Source organism: Vipera ursinii (assembly GCF_947247035.1).
Source record: "Vipera ursinii genome assembly, chromosome: 6".
Classification (NCBI taxonomy): Eukaryota; Metazoa; Chordata; class Lepidosauria; order Squamata; family Viperidae; genus Vipera; species Vipera ursinii.
This window is the reverse complement of record NC_139515.1, coordinates 61,309,585-61,329,615: the sequence shown is the minus strand read 5'-3', so window position 1 is coordinate 61,329,615 and position 20,031 is coordinate 61,309,585. Positions and strand designations below refer to the sequence as shown.

At 39.7% G+C, this 20,031-nt stretch overlaps 3 protein-coding genes across 5 annotated transcripts; all 3 read left to right on the top strand.

The window, feature by feature from the left end:
* The first annotated feature begins 444 nt into the window (after nt 1-444).
* MIURF (mitochondrial elongation factor 1 upstream open reading frame) lies at nt 445-3,154 on the top strand. 2 transcript variants are annotated; one of them, XR_014492852.1, is made up of 4 exons: nt 445-583; nt 1,395-1,629; nt 2,011-2,087; nt 3,051-3,154. XR_014492852.1 is itself a non-coding variant. In XM_083365756.1 (3 exons), exon 2 carries the CDS (start codon nt 1,417-1,419, stop codon nt 1,627-1,629), a length of 213 nt encoding a protein of 70 aa, XP_083221882.1. In that variant the 5' UTR covers nt 445-583; nt 1,395-1,416; the 3' UTR covers nt 2,011-2,961. The 2 variants fall into 2 exon arrangements, 1 of the variants encoding a protein (XP_083221882.1); XM_083365756.1 differs by lacking the exon at nt 3,051-3,154 and having other exon boundaries at nt 2,011-2,961.
* Nucleotides 3,056-6,201, top strand: MIEF1 (mitochondrial elongation factor 1; the record flags this gene model as incomplete). 2 transcript variants are annotated; one of them, XM_083365755.1, is made up of 5 exons in its annotated part: nt 3,056-3,199; nt 3,598-3,778; nt 4,071-4,333; nt 4,920-4,992; nt 5,290-6,201. In XM_083365755.1, 5 exons carry the CDS (start codon nt 3,056-3,058, stop codon nt 5,724-5,726), a joined length of 1,098 nt encoding a protein of 365 aa, XP_083221881.1. In that variant the 3' UTR covers nt 5,727-6,201. The 2 variants fall into 2 exon arrangements, with proteins under 2 accessions (XP_083221881.1, XP_083221880.1); XM_083365754.1 differs by having other exon boundaries at nt 4,920-6,201.
* Nucleotides 6,202-12,143: 5,942 nt separating this feature from the next.
* Nucleotides 12,144-14,941, top strand: ATF4 (activating transcription factor 4). The gene is made up of 3 exons (XM_083365693.1): nt 12,144-12,436; nt 13,564-13,878; nt 14,034-14,941. Exons 2-3 carry the CDS (start codon nt 13,662-13,664, stop codon nt 14,858-14,860), a joined length of 1,044 nt encoding a protein of 347 aa, XP_083221819.1. The 5' UTR covers nt 12,144-12,436; nt 13,564-13,661; the 3' UTR covers nt 14,861-14,941.
* Nucleotides 14,942-20,031: the final 5,090 nt, after the last annotated feature.

Below are 20,031 nucleotides of genomic sequence, written 5' to 3'. Positions count from 1 at the left end.
TGGAAAACTCTTGCCGACCCAAGCCATGGCAGCAAACAGGAATATCCTGTTTTGTAGCGTTCAGAGATGATACTTTTAAGAAGGGGATGGAAAGACAACGTTGTGAGGGCGACCCCTGATCGGGCAGCTGGGAATGCAGGCGGTTGTCCTTTTTACGCATTTCGAGGGCATCAGCGTGTGGGTGAAGTTGAGTGAAATTCCAACTATCCGGACGACCGCTAGATGGCAGCAAAGACAGAAAAACGCAACTCTTGCCTTCCTGAGCTGACATTTCTCCGGAAGTCTGAAGCAGTTCTCTCACCCCACCCCACCATTCCGCACCACCCGCACCCCGCCTCCCACTTCTCGCACATTGATGGACTACTAGGAACGGAGACTTTTTTTGCGGAACCGTTCCCTTTCTATGGTAAAAGACCCATGACCCGGAAGCAAAAAGTGGCCATATTGTTGCATGACCCTGGGAACTCTGCCGGTTACGGGAAGAGGCGGGATTGAGAGCTCTGGAGCGCGGCGGCTCTGCTCTAAGGCATCCAAAGCGGAGTCCGTTTCTTTTATTGTCGCAGGATTTCCCGCCCTCTCAAGGGTGAGTCCCAGCGCCTCCAAAAGACTTCCGCTTACCCGTCCGCGGCGGTACTCCGTAGGTTTCCCCATGCGTGAGACCGTTTTCTCTCTTGCTAGATTGCTGTGATGGCCTTTCAGCTTCTTTATTAAGCCCCTATCCCTCCTTTTCTTACGGAAGGAGACATCTACCCCAGGCTGCTTAGTTATATTACTCACGTTTGGGTCTCGCTTGAGGACTTCATAACCAGCTTTGTCCATTTTACAAAGAGGCATCTATTTCCTCACCGTTATGGGAGGTTTAATCGAGCCCTAGTTACACCTAGATAGCCTTTCTTCTATGATTGCTAAATTACTATCCTGAAAACCTCTGGGGAGCAGGTCAGTTAAACAAAATAGGATTTTGCCCAGATTCCAGAATGTTGAGCAATAAAATAAAATACCACAAGCTGAGAAGTTGTGATATATGAGGAAGGAATTGGGACACATATAAAGACTTGAAACATTTCACTTGATGAAGTAGTATACTATTAAATAGATAAAAGCTAAACTGGTGAACGAAAGACCCTCGTGGGTTTGAAATAAAAGCATTGCAGATTGTACTGTTAATCATGTAGAAACTTAATGTCCCTATTAGCTACAGGAAGATAATATTTTGTAATAACCACACGTTTTCCTTATTAGTTATTACTGTGCTAGTAATTCTAGTATTATGAATTACTGGATTTATTTTTATGATTAGATTTATTTTACTCATTCTTTTTTAAAAAATGAAATGACTGAAGTATATATAAATTCTCAAATTACTTCATTTTCTCTGTTTTGTGTTTCTTTAGTTCACTGTTCAACTCGTCCTCCATGGCAACGTGGAGCCGTGAAGCTGTGCTAAACCTTTATCGTGCACTGTTGCGTCAAGGACGTGGCTTGCGCTACACTGATCGTGATTTCTATCTCAGCTCTATCCGGAAAGAATTTCGCAAGAACCAGCACCTTACGTCCCCAGAAGATAAAGAGCGACATCTTAAAAAGGGGCAGACTTTTTTGCACAACAAACTTGGAGGGCTTATTTAGGTGTTTGTTTTTTTTCTTATTTTTTCTTTTATTTTCCTTAATTTATTTAGCAATTTGAACTGGATAGTCACTATCAGAAGTCTGCTGCAAATCTGTAAAAAATCAATTCCCCAAACTATCCTACATATACCCCTGGGAGCATTTTTCCTTCCTTTTTTGCAGATGCATTAAGCCTCAGGTAAAATATATATAGAGATATATTTTGCTATTTAAATTATTATTTGTACAGATAAAAAGCTGATCTTAGTAACTAGAGTTACTAATTACTAATCTGAGTAATTATAAATTAATTTTTATAGTAATAAAATAATTCTACCATGTTTGAAATTGGCATTATGAAGATTATGTATGCTAATAATATTACAAAATTAATGTTTACAGTGCAGAGGATGGAGAAATTTATATCCAGGTTTTGTTCCTGTACTGGCAACTCTTATTTTGACTCTCCTTAAATTCTGGTAATAAGTTTGCCTAAGATGCATCCATTGAAATATTGGTTCATAAAGTTACAGTTCTAGGCTACCTGCATATGTTTTTCGGTGTTTCATCTCTTTAATTCCTAAATGTATTTTTTCTCAGATCTTCACAAACCTTTTTGTGCAAGTATAATTTGTCCATCCTTGACGTTGTTTGCAATTATGTTTTAGCTAGTCTTTTTCCAGAAACTCCTTTTCAACATAAAATTCTTTTTTAAAATTAGTTTCTGCTACTGGGGAATTCTAATAGCTCTAAGTTTATTAATGTAAAAGAGGGTCTTATTTGCATGTCAGATATTCACTTAATATCAATTTTGCTGCTTGGTCTTGAATAAATCTCACTTCATGTTAACCTTACACAGCCTGGTGTTTTCAAAAGGTGGTTTGTTTTGACTGAACATTATGGGAAGGTCCCAGATTAAAAATATGGTTGTTTATATTGAATGAGCTTGGAATATATTCATGACTGCAAGGATGGGATATGTGTACTTCATTGATTCCTTCTTTGGAGGAACGGCTAACTAAATTGAGGAAATGTGCTTCAATGTCTAGAATAATTTCATATTTAAAAAGTAAACCTGATACAGAATTCAGTTATAATTAGAGACCATTCTTAGGCTATAACCTTGTATATAGATTTGTACCACACTCTCAATTGGGCCTTTTCTACATTTTTCTACATAGAGTCTGCATTTTAATTTTGTGGAAAGTGAAATTTTTAGTATTGATTACAGTTTGGCTTTAGTTATTGATTTATACTGTGTTAACTAGCATTGGGATTATGGTTTTTACAATTAGAATTGTTTTTTACAATTAAAACATGTTTTAAGGTTGTATATTTAAAATAAACTTAGCTTCAAATAATTAATCTTAGTAAAAGTTCATGGCATTAAAACCAAATAAGCACTGAATGGCAATTACGCTGTTTGTTTTTTCCCCATATAGGAATAATGGCAGGCTCTGGAGAGCGCAAAGGAAAGAAAGATGACAATGGAATTGGCACGGCTATTGATTTTGTATTGTCCAATGCTCGACTTGTACTGGGAGTGGGAGGTGCTGCTATGCTGGGGATTGCTACCTTGGCTGTCAAACGGGTAAGAAATATTTGTGTCAGAAGCATTAAAATTAAAATAAGGCATACTATATGACAGCGGCTCCCAACCTTTTTTATATCCCGCACCCCTAAAATGCTTCTGATATATTCTCACACCCCTTAGAAAAGTTCAAAATAATGGCAATGAATTATGCATATACACTATAATTTTGAAAACTCAAGTTTTCGCACCCCTTGGAATATCTTGCACCCCCAGGGGGTGCGAGCACCCCTGGTTGGGAACCCCTGCTATATGACATAACATTTAAAATACAAGATTAAAAGAAAGAAATAATGTAGTTGGTAAAGAAATATCAAGATTTATTGAGGTTGGGGGAAAATGCAGTAGGGTAGTCTTATTAGGTTATATAATCAATATTCTGCTTTTACTCTCTGCAGATGTATGACAGAGCAATTAGTGCTCCAGCCAGCCCCACCCATTTAAGCCAGTCAGGAAAGAGAAGCTGGGAGGAACCAAGCTGGCTTGGGTCATCATCACGATTACTGAACCAAGACATGAAGACAAATCTTAGCCGTTCTTTGCAGACTCTGCCCACAGAAGCTTCAGATTTTGAAATAGGTGAGTACTAGTCTAAAGAAAGTATACATACGTTGTATTGACTATATGCTATATTTCATGTATTCAGAATGGCTTTGTAGTTTGTTTCCTTTGATTTTAACAACAAAGGATGTCTGCTTCTTGATTGTCCCATGAATTTTCTTTCCCCTTTAAACCTTATCCAAAGGCTATTTTGTTTGTTAAAAAATACATGTTCAGAACAGAACGATTTCAGTTTAGGCAATTTATACAAGCAATTTGCAGTGAAATATCTGGGTCTTTTTGAGTTTTTCTGCTGTATTACTTTGAACAGATTCAGTCAAACTTATGAAGCATAAATCACCTGCTAAGAGAAGCCAGGTGGAATTGAAGAAATCCCGCCTTCGGATGTCCTTGCAAGAAAAACTGTTTGCTTATTATCGGAGAAAGGTGGCTATCTCTGTAGAAGAACAGACCAAAGCCAAGCAAGCTGCTGTGGATATCTGTGCTGAATTACGCACTTTCCTCCGTACCAAATTGCCAGATATGCCTCTCCGTGAGATGTATCTGAGTGGTAGCCTCTGTGATGATTTACAGGTAAACTGAATGGGTGAAAAGCTTTAAATGTTGTTTAGCAAGAATAATATTGGTAGAGAGGTTTATCCCACTATCATATTCTTAGGGTTATGTTTAGATTTTTTTGTGTCTAATCTGATCTTGTACAAGAAAAAGATCCCCTTTTGGGGCCAATATCCACATTTCTGTATTCTGTGTCTTTTCTACATCTGTTCAGTGAAATAAATATATTTCCAAATTGTTTACTCAGTATAGCATAGTATTTTTAGCCTAGCATTTGGTGTCCATACGTGCTAGTTTTCTATTGTATTTCAAAATAATTCCTATTTATCTTGTAAGTTTGTTGTAGCTGCCTCTATGGCTTCAGTATAACTAAAGAGGATACTGTATTGAGCATCACTGATAATGCAACTGAAGTGTTCTTAGTATTCCCAGCCTTCCTTCTGGCCTGGCTTTTCCCAATTTAGTGGCCACATTAGTTGGATTATATCCTTTAATTATGAGAATTCAAATCCAAACATTTGGAGGGTGGCAAGTAAGCTAGCTGATAATTGATAGGACCAGTCCTCAGATGTTTAATGCTCTCTTTATTTCTCTTTGTTGCTAGGTTGTGACAGCTGATCACATCCAACTTATTGTTCCTCTTGTGCTAGAACAGAATTTATGGTCATGCATTCCAGGTGAAGAAACCATTATGAACATCCCTGGCTTCTGCCTAGTACGTCGGGAAAACCCAGAATATTTTCCTCGTGGTAGCAGTTATTGGGACCGCTGTGTAGTGGGGGGTTACCTCTCACCCAAGACTGTATGTTGTACCTTTGAGAAAGTAGTGGCTGGCTCCATCAACTGGCCAGCAATTGGATCCCTCCTAGATTATGTGATCCATCCAGTTGCACCCTTAGAATCTCTAACTTTGGAGGTCCAGTATGAACGGGATCGGCATCTTCTAATAGACTTTTTACCATCTGTGACACTAGGTGATTCTGTATTGGTAGCCAAGCCACACCGACTGGCCCAATATGATAATCTATGGCGACTCAGCCTTCGGCCAGCAGAGACAGCTCGTCTGCGGGCCTTGGACCAAGATGACTCTGGTTGCCGTTCTTTGTGCCTCAAGATCCTCAAGGCCGTATGTAAACTGAACCGAGTTCTGTGTTGTCTTTCTGCTAGCCAGCTTACCAATGTAATATTACACCTGACCCAAGAAGAAACGGATTGGTCACAAAATGCAATAGCTGACCGTTTTCTTCAGGCATTGAGAAAACTAATTGGCTATTTGGAAGAAGGGATTCTTCCGAGTGCTTTAAATCCCAAGGTGAACTTGTTTTCAGAGCTTACTACTGAAGAAGTAGAAGAGTTAGGCTATACTCTGTACTGTTCACTTTCAGAACCAGAACTCCTGCTGCAAATGTAATCACTGCCTTAAGTGTGAGTTAGTGTTAGAACTACTTACCATGACAATTTGTCTTCTGAGTGAGTTATGCACATCTTGCCCTGTTTATTTTGCAAATCTGCCTCTGTACTTTTACTGTTATTAAATAGAGGAAGATTAGATTCTTGGTGCTACCAGTCTAGTTCCACTCCACTCAAGGAACTGGAGGAAGAAGCAACATTGAAGATCTGCTCAATTTGCTATAAAGTTCTTATTGATGTACCCGCTGATGGAGTCCCAACGTATGCTGTATTTCCTGTAATACTTTGTATTTTGCTGCAATGAAAATTCTTACCTATTTCAAAAGTGTAAAATTGTCACTAACAATTTTAAGAACCCCCAAAGTATAATAAGCTTTGTTCCTATTGATTATTTTTCCCTTTTTATTACAAAAGTGCTTGACAGAAAAGCTTCAAGAAAAGTATTTGTAGCAGGATATATATTTGTGAGTTCTATACATTGATTGTATTATACTGTCTTAATTTAAGCATGTTGCTTAAATGATAACCCCATATTTTTAAATCTGAGTGCATATTGTCTAGGACAGACATGTCAAACACAAGGCCTGGGGGCCGGATCCGGCCCGCGAAGTGGTTTCATGTGGCCCGCGAAGCCATCCTGGAAACAGTGAGGGAACGGCCCCCACTGCCTTGGCCCTGGCCCAGAAACCCTCAGATCTGTCCCACTCCTACCCAGGCCCCCATAGGCACCCTTGATGCGAACAATGTAGAGCTGGCCATGCCCACCCAGTAGGCCATACGCACTCTAGCCACTCCCACCCAGTAGGCCATGCCCACCATGGCCATACCCACCCGGCCCCCTGAGGGCAACTGCAATGCTGATGCGGCCCTCAATGAAATTGAGTTTGACACCCCTGGTCTAGGACTTGCTATTTTGCCCGACTGGAGTCCTTCACTGCACATGCATATGCATATAAGGTCCTCAATACACCCTTGGTTGAAAAACTGGTAGCAGATTGCTAATTGATGCAGAGGAATGTAAGAAAAGAAATTTCATATTCATTGCTTTTGAAATTATTTGTCCATGTGTTAATTGAGAAATTAGGAAATATCACTAAGATACAGAGCAAGACACTTGAAGTAAAGATTCTTGAATAAGTGCTATGGCACTTCTAAAAATTTTGTGCCTTAAAATCATACAAAAGGTAGCTGAGGTGACTGTATGCAAAACTGAAGAAGCCAAAGAGGCTTTGGTTGGCATAACTTGTTGTGCTGTTCTTGTTATTGATGGTCAGAAATGCCCAGTGTGATTTTGAAGCACCTTTGCCCTCTTCAATTCTTAATATTGCATACCATTAGTCTTGAACTTCAAATCATTGGATAGCTGGTGAACGTATGGACACTGATGTATACTTCCTGACGGTTTTATCTATAAACTATTGGGCACAGGCAATTAGAAAAAATGACACTACTGGAGGAAAGCAAAATAGTTTTAAGTGAAAAATATGTTTTATGCTGTTTATACATTTAAAGGAGGTGGCATATACTGTATATTTAACAGTTTGATCCACTTATATTCAAGAAAGTATCAGCACTTTTCCTCCTATGTGGTCTTCCATACATAATTTATATAACCTTCTTAAACTGCATTCTGTAAAACGATATAACATGTAGGGAGGAGCTGCAATAGCTGTATCTCCTGCTTTACAGATACAAGCATGTCATGGTGAATGTGTAATCTCTTGGGAATATATGGTTTGTTAATGCTGCTATCATCTGGTACTTCTTCCATCTTCCCCCAAGAAAAAAAAATAGGAGGTACTCTAAGACAGTGTTTTTCAACCACTGTTTTTCAACCAGATGTTGCCTGGTGTGCCGTGGGAAAAATTGAAAAATTCGAAAGATTTTTTTAAAAATGTCAAATTTTCGCCCATTAGGCGGGCGCCGGACTGTGTCCTGGGTATGGGGGGGTGGGGTTTTGACTCCGCCCTCGGCCAGCAGGGGCGCCGATTGGCGCCCCTCAGGGGGACACCCTCCACTTTTCTGATGTCCGGGCTGTGATTGGTCCAGACTCCAGCCTGGACCTATCACAGTAGGACATCATCTTCCGACTTCCTTCCCGCCCGAGCACAGTGTGTGCAGCAGCGGAGAGAAGACGTCGCGACTCGAGTCACCAGGAGGACCAGAGCAGGAGGAGACGGACGGAGACCAGGACTCGGCGGGAGTCGGCACTGCAGAGAGACCGCATGATTTTTTTCATGAAACAAGTGTGCCTTTGCCCCAAAAAGGTTGAAAAACAATGCTCTAAGAGACGAAACTGTCAAACCTGCATAACAAGTATTACTACTGTAATACATAGGTAGTTCTGAGGGTTACCTTGTTTCAAATATCCACCCTCAACATTAAAGGGCAGAGTGGATGAGATAATCTGCAGGTCTTGGGAGTTGAACATAAATCTTCCATATTCTTTCTGTTGAAAGTGCTGCTTGCTAAGGCTACATCTGCTTCAGTACTGATTTGAAAGAAGGGGCTTGGTCCCTATTTGCACAGAATCATTTGATATTCATTAAAGCAGCCAGTTCTTTTTCAGGAGTGCTACGTAAAAGAGTTGTGTTAACTTTAATGAATGGAATCCGTAAAGCGGTGGAAGCCTGAAAAAATGAATTTAATGAATAGCACGAGCTACTATCCCAAAGGTGCTTTTTTCAAGAGGGATTTTCTTGTGGTTTTTTTTGACATTTTGCTTCTCATTCAAGAAGCTTTTTCAGCTCTGAAGAATCTTGGATGAGAAGTGAAATGTCTTCAAAGAAAAACAAGAAAGTCCAGTTGCCTCTTAAAAAAAAGCAGCTTTGGAACAACCATGTCCTGGATGACTGAGAATCTCCATAGATCCAGAGCTGCTAGGTTCATGCAAGTCCAAAATGCTTCTTTCAAATCACTTTCAAAGTATGACCCTAGTACTTATGTTATTAAGATAATCTTCAGTTTAGTTGTGATGTGTAGGCTTCAATTCTGTAGGTATGGAGAGTGCACCACTCATATTTTGAGATCAGATTGTCTTTTACAGATGATACATATATTGTGGCAATGGAATCAGTATTATCCTAATTTAAGTTTCAGTCTTATAGCCAAAGACAAAGTTATCGTTGAATGCTTGGCAATTTGTAACCTGGGAAATATTTCATTTTTCTTTTTACTGATTAATATAGTTTCCAGAATGCATTCCTCCCCATTCTCAATCTTCCTGTTACATGTGTTGATGAACACCTACACAAACATTATGCAATTAGAGACTTTGCTATGGGGCCCTTTGTTCTCCATCTTTGCTCCCTTTTTCTTTTTGTCCCTTAGTGGATTTAGAACAGGAAAGCAAATCACATCTGAGGCAAGAATTAGAAGAATCCAGTATCCCTTGCATTCCCACTTATTTAATATATTATTTTAAAAAGTTGCAAAAATATTTTTTCTTAAATTGTTATGAGGTTGAATATTGTATGTAGCTTTAACCAACTATCACTGTGACAGTAAGATGCCATTTTGTTTTTGTTTTTTCACTTTCATGTCTTTTATTTCCTACAGAGCAATGATGAATTGGTTTTTTTTCCTTTGAAATATGTAAAAAGGATTTAAGCCTATTTCATGATAAGGCTGATAATAAATTGCCACTGTCATCAATGCAAGTGGAAAGCCAGTGATAGCAGCTCATGGTCTCAAGCCAAGGAGCCCAAGTCTGCTCATCCTGCAATATAGGTGCCAAACCAATCAGTAGGAACTGCAATTTTGACCAGCTAGCTGAATAATAAATTTAATTGTCTTCACTTGGCACTGCTGACCTCCCAGGTTTAATGGAATACTTGAGACATTTGCTCAAGTTGAAATGTATAAGAGCAGGGGTGTCAAACTCAATTTCATTGAGGGCCGCATCAGCATTGTGGTTGCCCTCAGGGGGCTGGGTGTGTATGGCCAGGGTGGGTGTGGCCTACTGGATGGGCGTGGCAAGAGTGTGTATGGCCTACTGGGTGGGCGTGGCCAGCTCTACATCGTTGGCATCAAGGGTGCCTATGGGGGCCTGGGCAGGAGTGGGACAAATCTGAGGGTCTCTGGGCCAGGGCCAAGGCAGTGGGGGCTGTTCCCTCACTGTTTCCAGGATGGCTTCGCGGGCCGCATGAAACCACTTTGCGGGCCGGATCTGGCCCCCGGGCCTTGTGTTTGACATGTCTGTATAAGAGGGTTGGAGGAGAGAATTCTAATAGTCTGTAACAGTGTATAAAAGTTGTGAAATAAAATCTTCCACAACCATGTGGCTCTTTTTAAATATATGCTGGATATGCTGGGGCTTTTTCTATATTATCTTTATGAAGAGAAAATACAATCAGATAATCTTGTAATTACCTTCTTGGTTTGCAATACTTAATGGTACTTAGAAGAATGTTGTCAAAGTGAACTTTAACCTTTATAAATGCTACAATCTTTATAATAATTGTAGTCCTCGACTTATAACCATTTGTTTGGTGACCATTTATTTTATTTATTTTTTATTTTAATCCCATTTATATCCCGCCCTTCTCCGAAGACTCAGGGCGGCTTACAATTTAAGCACAAACCAATGTGCTTAGCAATAGCCTTCATTCTATGTATATGCCTGCTTATTAGAGCTTTCCCCCCCCAGCGGCATTATTACAAAGTCAGCTTATTGCCACCAACAGTCTGGGTTCTCATTTTACCTACCTCGGAAGGATGGAAGGCTGAGTCAACCTTGAGCATGGTGGGACGCGAACCTGCACTAATTGAAGTTATATGATTCTTTTTTTCCTCACTGCAGTCTTATTTTAAGACGAACATCTGATGTGATTTTAAGGATCGGAAAAATAATAAGATTTGGCATCATTTGGATCTGATACTATCTGGAAAACTTCGAAGGGGGAAACTTCAAAAGATCTCAGTAGTTGGTAGCATATGCTTAATTAATAAACCTTAGGCACCTGCCCTTTACCAATACGCAGGGAACACTTTGCACCTATTTCGTCTCCCTATCGAGCCTCATCCTTTCTCGGGCTCGTAAAGGCCAGGACATCCAGTCCTTTTCGGTGACGCTGTTCTGCGGGGAAGCCCCCCACGCCATGGCCGCTGCTTCCGTTTTTTTCCTCAAGCTGCTGATGCTGCCCCACCCTCAGACAGCCCTGAGCCATCCGCGAGTAAAAGAGGGCGGTGGCTGTTCCAATGAGGCGTCTGCCTCGGTTTTTTTTTTCTTCTTCAGCAGACTGGGGGGAGGGGATGGACTTCCCGCGCCCCTCACACCACCCAAAGAACGAGAAAACGGATGCTGAGGTAAACTGTTTCCCCGACCAAGGGGACTATATCTTGGGCGGTGCGTCACAAACGGCCTACAAGCTTCGAGCGTGGGATCTCCATGTAGGGCAATTCGACCCAGACGAGGTCTGAGGAGTGGTTACTACTTCCAGAACCGATGCGTAGTCTCGTTGCCTTAGGGCAGGGGTCGGCAACCTCGGCTCTTTTATGACTCGTGGACTTCAACTCCCAGAATTCCTGAGCCAGCTATGCTGGCTCAGGAATTCTGGGAGTTGAAGTCCACGAGTCATAAAAGAGCCGAGGTTGCCGACCCCTGCCTTCGGGCGTTAGCCGGCTAACGCAAAGCTTCCGACCACCATCTTGCTTCCCCCTATTGAACACGGTGGTTAGGGAGAGTGAGGGTCGCAACCCCCCCGGCAGTCGCGCCCCCCCTTTCTTGGGGGCAATGGGACATCCAATGGCCGCTAACCACAAATGGCGAAGAGAACACCGAGGAAGGCCCAAAGAAGGAAGTCGGGCAAAAGGGACGAAGAAGGCTGATCGTTCATTAACATCTAGATTCTAAACAGAGCAGTATTTTAAGAGAAAAGAGAAGATACCCCACCCGCCCCTATTTTTAATGATCTTGGGCAACCGTACAAGAGTATTCCCCCCCCCCTTCCCAACACAGTTAAGCACAATCCTTATTTCTTCGCTCAGCCAACAATAGTTCACAGGACACGCGAAGTTAACGATGCCGACCAATCAGGTGCTTCATGTTCACGTGTTTTCTCAAACTACTGGAATGCAGAATGCGGCCACCCCTTCTTGGGCGGCTAATAGGCAAACCAAGCTAGAATTCCTTTTTCACCCGTCACGTGTCTGACCTGAATTAAAGCAGCTGTAACCGTCATTATGATTCAACAACGTAGAATAGTCCCGGTAATCCTTCCGCAAATTTTTGAGTAGGACTAATCGAATGCGGGTACGAAGCCTCGCGGAGTGTTCGCTTCAACCCCAGCGTCACAGAGAGAAGCTCTGTAAGGAAGTTTTACTTTTTTCGAATGGCACGCATTCAATTCCGAAGATATTGGGCGGAAGGATTTTTTGGAACCGTTGCTTATTGAAAGAAGGTTCGGCCGGATCTCATTGACTATATAAAGAGAAAACGCGCGCACACTCGCTCCTATTGTCTCGCTGAGAAAAAGATCCATGTGTTGTTTCGTCATCTTCGAAAAAAGAAGAGCGCGTGTATTTCCCTTCCTCCCCTTTTTTGTTCGGAGTGTAACGGTGACCAATCGAGCAATCGAGGAAGGGTTTTAGTGTACGCGGCCGCCACCATGGCATGGTAGGGGCGGCAGCGCAAGCGACGGCATCGGCCATTGCAGAGTCGCAGCAGCGGCGGCCGCGGCCTCGGCACTTCCAAGCATCTGCAACCATGGCGTGAGTATTTGGGGGGGGAAGGGTGGAAATTCACCAAAGGTGGAGACATTGGCTTTTATTAAATAAGGTGGAGGATAAGACGAACAAACAGTACGGTCGGGTTAAGGAATCAAGATTTAGGCAGCGAAGATTTATGTATACACTTAAAACAGGTGGAGGAGAAAATATACACAAGGAAATTGGAAATCTCAGCCAAGGAATAGCATTTGTTCATGGCCGAAAAATACAAGGGAGGGGGTGGGACGGTATCAAGAAATAGTTTAGCGCAACGAATTCCAGACTATAAATGAGGCTATTTATGGAAAGGGGAGGTGGTTTAATAAGCCCTTGGGTTTCCCAGACTAATTAGAAGGCAGAATGATTTCCTTAGTTGTGGGGGGGGGGCAATCCCCCGAGATTTAAGCAATTGATATACTAACAGCTTTTTTCTGGACAAAAATAGAACTATAAATTAAAATTGGCTTACTTCGTTAAGAGGAAGAGATAGTACGGTAATTGCTTTTCACAATGGAAATATGACGAATAAATTTACCTTTTTATCATTAAGGCTAGTGTCTCTAAAAACATTTTGCTAAAATAACTAGTGGCGTTGCCTGGAATGCAGGTTGAATTGTCTGTATAAGGTTAAGAGGTAGTGAATTACCTGTAACTTTAAAATAAACTTTTCTGTGGAAACTGCCAATTTTTAAATAAGTGAACATAAACAAATTTGGTATTATGTGGCTCTTACATCTTACAATCATTAGATTCTCAGTGACCAGATGGAAACGTGGCAGGATACAAAATGGCGGCCTATTTATAGGTTAGACATGCAGAGCAAACAGATCACGAAATGGCTGCAGCTGTTGTCACTAATGAATTCATGAATCAGACCAACATGGGTGGAGATTGAATTAAGCTGTGTAGTTAGGAGGAAATGGAGGCCAACTTGCTGAAAAAATTCTAGTTGGCGCTGTTGTACTGTAGTTTCTAATTGGTATCTAAGACGTTCAAATGAAGTCTGGGGGGGGGGAAGCTGCAACTAAGTCATTTGTGCAGTATTACCGTGCACAATTTGCCCTACATGATTTTAACATGAGATTCAAATCTGAAGGCTCTTTTTATAATAATTATCTTGTTTTTTCCAGGTTTTTCAAATCATCGCACAGCAGCTTTGCTGTAATTGATAAAGACACCATCTATTTGTCTAGACAAATTGACAACAAAGTACTAAAACGTGACCAGAATGAGCTTCTCAAACACAGAGATGTTGTTGGGGGACTTTCTTTCCCCATTCAGCCAGCAGTGTTTGGTGGCTGATGAAGGTCTAGGGCTCTTAGATGACTACTTGGAGGTGGCCAAGAACTTCAGTTCGCATGGGTTCTCCAGCGATAAGGCTAAAGTGGGCTCCTCCAGTTGGCTGGATGTGGGCAATTGGAATAATGCCACAGACAGCAACCAGGGTAAGATAAATTATATTTATTCTGCAAATATTGGGTAACCTTTGAGGTTTTTGATGTCTATTTAAATGTATATATTTTTTCATGGATCTAAAGCAGAAGAAAAGTTTTGTATTTATTGAGATCATCTTTGGAATAGCTTTTTGTTTATTTTACAGAGGATGCCTTTTCTGGCATGGATTGGATGGTGGAGAAGATGGACTTGAAGGAGTTTGACTTTGATGCGCTGTTAGGTATTGATCTGGAAGCCACCGTCTCCCCAGATGAGCTCATGGCCACGTTGGAAGACACGTGTGACCTGCTTGAACCACCCATTGAAATTCCCAGCAAAGAAAGTTTATTAATACCAGAACCAATTATCCAATCCCCCAAGTCTCCTGAAGCAGACCAGGTGGCCCCATTGACCACATTATTGCCAATTCCAGCACCCCAAGGGCCACTAATTTCTACTGTTGACCATTCATTCAGTTTAGAGCTAGGTAGTGAAATAGACATTCTTGAAGGAGACAGAAAAACAGAAACTCCCACTACTTTAGTGTTTCCCAAGTGTGAAAAAGAGGATGAAGCACATTCTGATAATGATAGCGGAATATGTATGAGCCCAGAGTCTTATCTAGGGTCACCTCAACAAAGTCCTGCCACTTCTACTAGTTCCCTCAGTGATAACCAATCAGTTACAACACAACTTGATCTTTCTGTGAGGCCCAAGCCTTACGATCGAATCTTATCGTCAAAGATTAAAGAAGAAAAGAGAATAGATAAGAAACTGAAGAAGATGGAGCAGAATAAGACAGCGGCCACACGATATAGACAGAAGAAAAGGGCAGAGCAAGAAGCATTATCAGGAGAGTGTAGAGAACTGGAGCAGAAAAATGAATCCCTGAATGAAAAAGTTGATTCCCTAACCAAAGAAATTCAATACTTAAAAGATCTGATTGAAGAAGTCCGCAAAGCTAAGGGTAAAAAGACTAAAGCCCCAGAATAGAGTAGTGGAATAGACGTTACATGCATGTATATTTGCTGCAGACTATGTTTTAATGCTTAATAAATTATTTTCTAATTTGGATATGTGTATATTGAGTGGAGTTTTGTTTGAAACATTTGGTTAACATGTGCCACATTAAAAATGAAAAGGTAGCAATTGTAGTTAATTTCATTCGACATTTTACAGTTATTCTGGAACAACATACAGTTCACAGTATTTTACTTATTTCTCAATCTTCAAGGTATAAGTTACTTTTTTCTCAATCTTAACATTCTACTTGAACCTGTGGATTCACATTTTTAACATCTTTGGAATTGATTGTTGAGCCAATGTACCAAATGTGTAGCTTTATTATCAACTATCCTTTTAAATGGATCTTACACTAATACCACCACATGCTCTGTTTGTCTCTTAATATTTACACTTATCCCTCATCTTGTGTAAAGTGCTTCGAAACTTCCAAGACCAGTATAAACAATAGGATAATGTGCATCTTTTGTTCATAGATCACAGTAAGGTTCTTGTGTTCCTATGGTCAAAATAGCACCTGAGATGGAAAGGTAGATTATTCTCTGCATAAGAACAGTCTCAAAGGTACAAGATGCAAAGAACCTTAGGAAAAATTATATACAGTTCAAACTTTGTAATATGTTACCATAATTTGAGTCAAATTAGCATGTCCAGCAACTGTTCCATGTAACAATTCATAGCATCCATAACAGCATGATCCTGTAAGTGACTAATGAATATTCAAAAGGTGGTTTTAGTGAAGTTCACTTTTATATACAATTCTGCCCTGGACCAGCTCTTAAGAAAACCATTCCACATGAATCTTATGCTTACTTGAAACAAATTGGAAACAAAGATGCCCTTTGCTGAATATATTACTCTAAGGTGGTAGTAGTTCTAATCAAAATCTATACTAATAAAAATAAGGGTTAATTAAGATGAAAAGAAACTGCATCAAGAAAATGCTTGTTTTGGTACTTGGATGGTTCCATTATTGTAACCATTCGTCACCTAGAATTTTTTAGTGTTCATAAGAATTTTAATGCTTCTATCTGTTGCAGTGTCCCAACTATAATGTGCTATGCAGTTGCCTTTGATGAGATAGGTGTCTATATGCATTTTGTAAGTAAAAATATATGCCAGGAAAAAACCCAGAAAGTTTTTGTAGTTTCAGCTTTAGGTTGCAATAATATGATGGCACCCTAGAATGATATGTAGGGCAATTTGAACAAGTGTACTTTTTCACATTTTTCCCCCTCAGAACAGTTCCATCATGAAGTACATAGTGACCTGTTCTGTCTCCCCTTTGCTACTACGAAAAGATTAACCCAAATGTCTTAATGGTATCTTGGCAATATGGAACAAGCCCAAATGTGACATTTGCTTTTGATCCAGCTTCTGCTTTTAACAAACATGTTTTACCGGTACTTCACCTTGGTTTTTGCTAAAGTACAAGTGTGTAAGCCTTTAAATGTCTTGGCCATAAGGAATAGGCTTCTAGTGTGGGATATTCTACTTGTTCCCTATCTTGTTTCAACCATGATCACTATCCTTTTTTTTTCTGCACTCCCCCCAAAACTACTTTTTCATGGTACAGTATAACGAACAAAATTCATTTTTTTCTGAATATCTGAACTGCAGATTACACAGGACCAACTTTATATGCGCAGGATGCCTAGAACATTTTGTACAATCTTACCCAATATTCTAACAAAGTTAAAATTCAGTTTGATTTAAAACAGCCTGAGCTTACAGGTTATTTTGATCCACAAGCAAATGGGGAAATGGCATTTTCTAAATATATTAAGTTTAAGAATAACAAATCAACTAATACTTAAGTAAATGTTTTGTATTTGTTGAAATTTAATGTATAAATGATAGGTACCAGTGATTTTGAGATTGTTTTAATTCAATTTATAGACTGCTCTTACAACTATCTAGTTAACAATTAGCTTCAGTACATTGTGATCACTAAATGCTAAAGCTAATTGTAGATAACAGCTAACTATAAAATAAGCTATAAAAATAAAAAATAAGTTAATTATAGATAACATTCGTTAAATATTAAAATATACAAATAACAAACTTCTGTTCCTTTACACAGTGCATTAGGCTGATACTACATGCTGGGATATAGATAGTCCTCAACTTATAACACAGTTGAGCCCCAAATTTCTGTTGCTAAACAAGACAGCTATTAAGTGAGTTTTGCCCCATTTTATGACCTTTTTTGTCACAGTTGTAGAATCAGTGAAGTTGTTAGCAATGTGGTTAAGTGAATCTGGCTTCCCGATTGACCTTGCTTGTTAGAGGGTCAAACTGATGACGTGACCCTGGGACAATGTAACCGTCATAAATAAATGCAGTTGCCAAGCATTCAAATTTTGATCATGTGACCATGGGGATGCTGCAACAGTCGTAAATGTGAAAACAGTCATGTCACTTTTTCAGTGCTGTTGTAACTTAAAATGATCACTAAACAAATGATTGTATAATTCGAGGACTACCTGTATGAGATAAGCACAACTTTCCCTTTCTCAAGTGGGCCTTCAGGTACAATGCATGCAGCACAAAGACAGGACAAAGTAATGGCATGATAGGATGGCAGTTCCAATACTGTACCAAATGAGCATGTGCTGCAATGTTATTGTAACTTTATTTCATCCCTGCTTTTACTTGCTGATAAGTCACATTTGTTTCAGGTAAAACATTCTCCATTTCCTGACAATTTTTGGTTGCTATTTTTGTTCTAGTGTAGAGAGTAAAAAAGATGACTATGACTAAGTTAGTCAAGAACTGTTACCTAGGCAATAGGGGCTGAAACATATTTTAAACAACAGAAAATTATTACAGTCCTGCACCTTGAACAAACCCAGCTTGGATTTATTCAGTGTAAAGATGTGCAGTGTTCTTGTTTGGGAACAGCTGGTGGCTTTTGCCCAAACTGAAATGTATTTGTTATTGTACACTGCTGAATCTATAAAGCCTATGTTTTAGTCCAATAAAGCATGCAACCCATTAAAATGTTCACAGCCAGCTTAATTAAACTCATAAATAAATGGTATAAAATACAAATTATAATACATGGGGGAAAATAATCAAATACAAGAGCGAAATGGGATACAATTACACTGAAATTCAAAAATTGTGACAATTAGTCATATGCTTCCCAGATGAGCTCTGTCCTATGCAGCTTCCGGAATGTTAAAAGGAATGCTGCGAATTTACTGTATTCTGTATGTCTGGGGCAGAAACTCAGAAATAGCGCCCCCTGGCCTGTTTCAAGTGTTTGGGGCTATTTTGTTCCAAATATGAACTGAATTGAAATACGAATTGAAATTGATTGGGGCAGGGCTGGTTTGGGAAGGGGGTGGGGGCAAGAAGAGACTTCCTATGAATCATCACTTATATCTAACTAATGGTTAAAATATACCAGCATGCTTGGCTATAAACTAATCACTATAGCTTAGCATGATAGAATAATTTACCCATCTGGATAACTTAGGATAGTAAGTTAGGGAAATCTATAAAATTTGGTTAATTTTACAACAGAAATACATGTTCAGCTAGTAAAATGTGAAAATGTGCTTCTTTCCACAAAATGGAAATAATAATTTCAGCCTCCCAGTCACTGTGAGTTGGGCAGCTTTGCGGTAGTGGCCAAAATTGTGGAAACCTTTTGGGAAAAGTGTACATTTGAGGTTTGATGGCTAATAACACCACTTTTTTGTAGTAGTACCATAAAATTATATATCAATGGAAAGATATTCCCAGGCCATTCCAGCAGTGGAATATGATTATGTTGAAACCGCTTTTTGCACACAGCAGCAACATAACATGGACCTGAATTGTGTTGAAATATAAATGCTTCATTGTCTTGGAAAGGATCATGTGCAGAAGGCTTCAGTTTGGGCTCAAGTATTTCATTAATGTATTTTTGGCCATTTATATTCCCGTTAATCACACAAATTCTGCCCACACCTTTTGATGTTATACAGATCATAATACTGACTGGGTGTTTCACGATACATGTAATGCAGTCAGGATGCAAATCTCCAATTCTTCTCCTTATGTATTTTATGCCATCAGTACCAAACAGGGAGATCTTGGTCTCATCACTCCAAATAACACTGTCCCATTGTTCCTCTGTCCAGGTAACATGGGTTTTAGCCCAGTTTAGTCTTTTCAACCTTTGTTTGAGAGATAAAAGTGGCTTTTTTGTGGAATTCTAGATTTTAGGCCAAATTCCTGCAGTCTGCGCTGAACACTCCTTGCACTCAACTTCACATTGCATTGCACCATTTCATCTTGTATACACCCAGATGATTTTCTTCTGTCACGTAGGCACAGTCTCTTAATTCTTCTATCCTCACTTGCTGTTGTGCACCTTTTCCTGCCTTTACCAGTGTGGTTTTGTAGTGACTAAGTCTCCTTATATCTCTTCAAAACTTAGAAATGCCACCTTTGGTTAAGTTTCTACCAATTTTTCTTCTAATTTCTTTATAACTGTAGCCTTGTTTACTTAATAATACTATTTTACATCGCTTTCTGGGCAACCAGTCAATTCTTTGCACCATTACGTTTTACAAGCTCACTAAATGAAAAAATACAAAACCCCCAACCAACTTGATAGCGATCACATAACACTGACAAATGTCCTCTCATGACATCAATAACTGAATCCTACTGTGATCTGATTGGCTCATTGTCAAAACAAGAAGACATCTGACTGGTTCTCTAAACACTCATGCTCATTGGCTAAAATCAGATGAAGGAAAGCTACCTGATATCAACCTAAGCAAGTTGTGCTTCCTTTTTCTGGTTATTTAGCTATAACGTTTCATAGAATACAGATAACTGAATGAAATTTGTTGCATTATATTCTTGATCAAATTATCTTTCCATTGCTATATACTTTTATGGTACTACTCCAAAGAAAAGTGGTGCCATTAGCCATCAAAACTCAAATGTACATTTTTCCCAAACGGCTTCCACAATTTTAGCTACTACTGTATAAATTTCTTTAATAAATAAGGTTAAATACTTGGTTTATATGATTTGAAAAGTAGAAAGCAGACTAGCTGATTCCACAATTACTCTTGAAAAGAATAAATAGGAAACACCATTCTTACAGCTTTTTCAGGACTACAACTTCAAATATA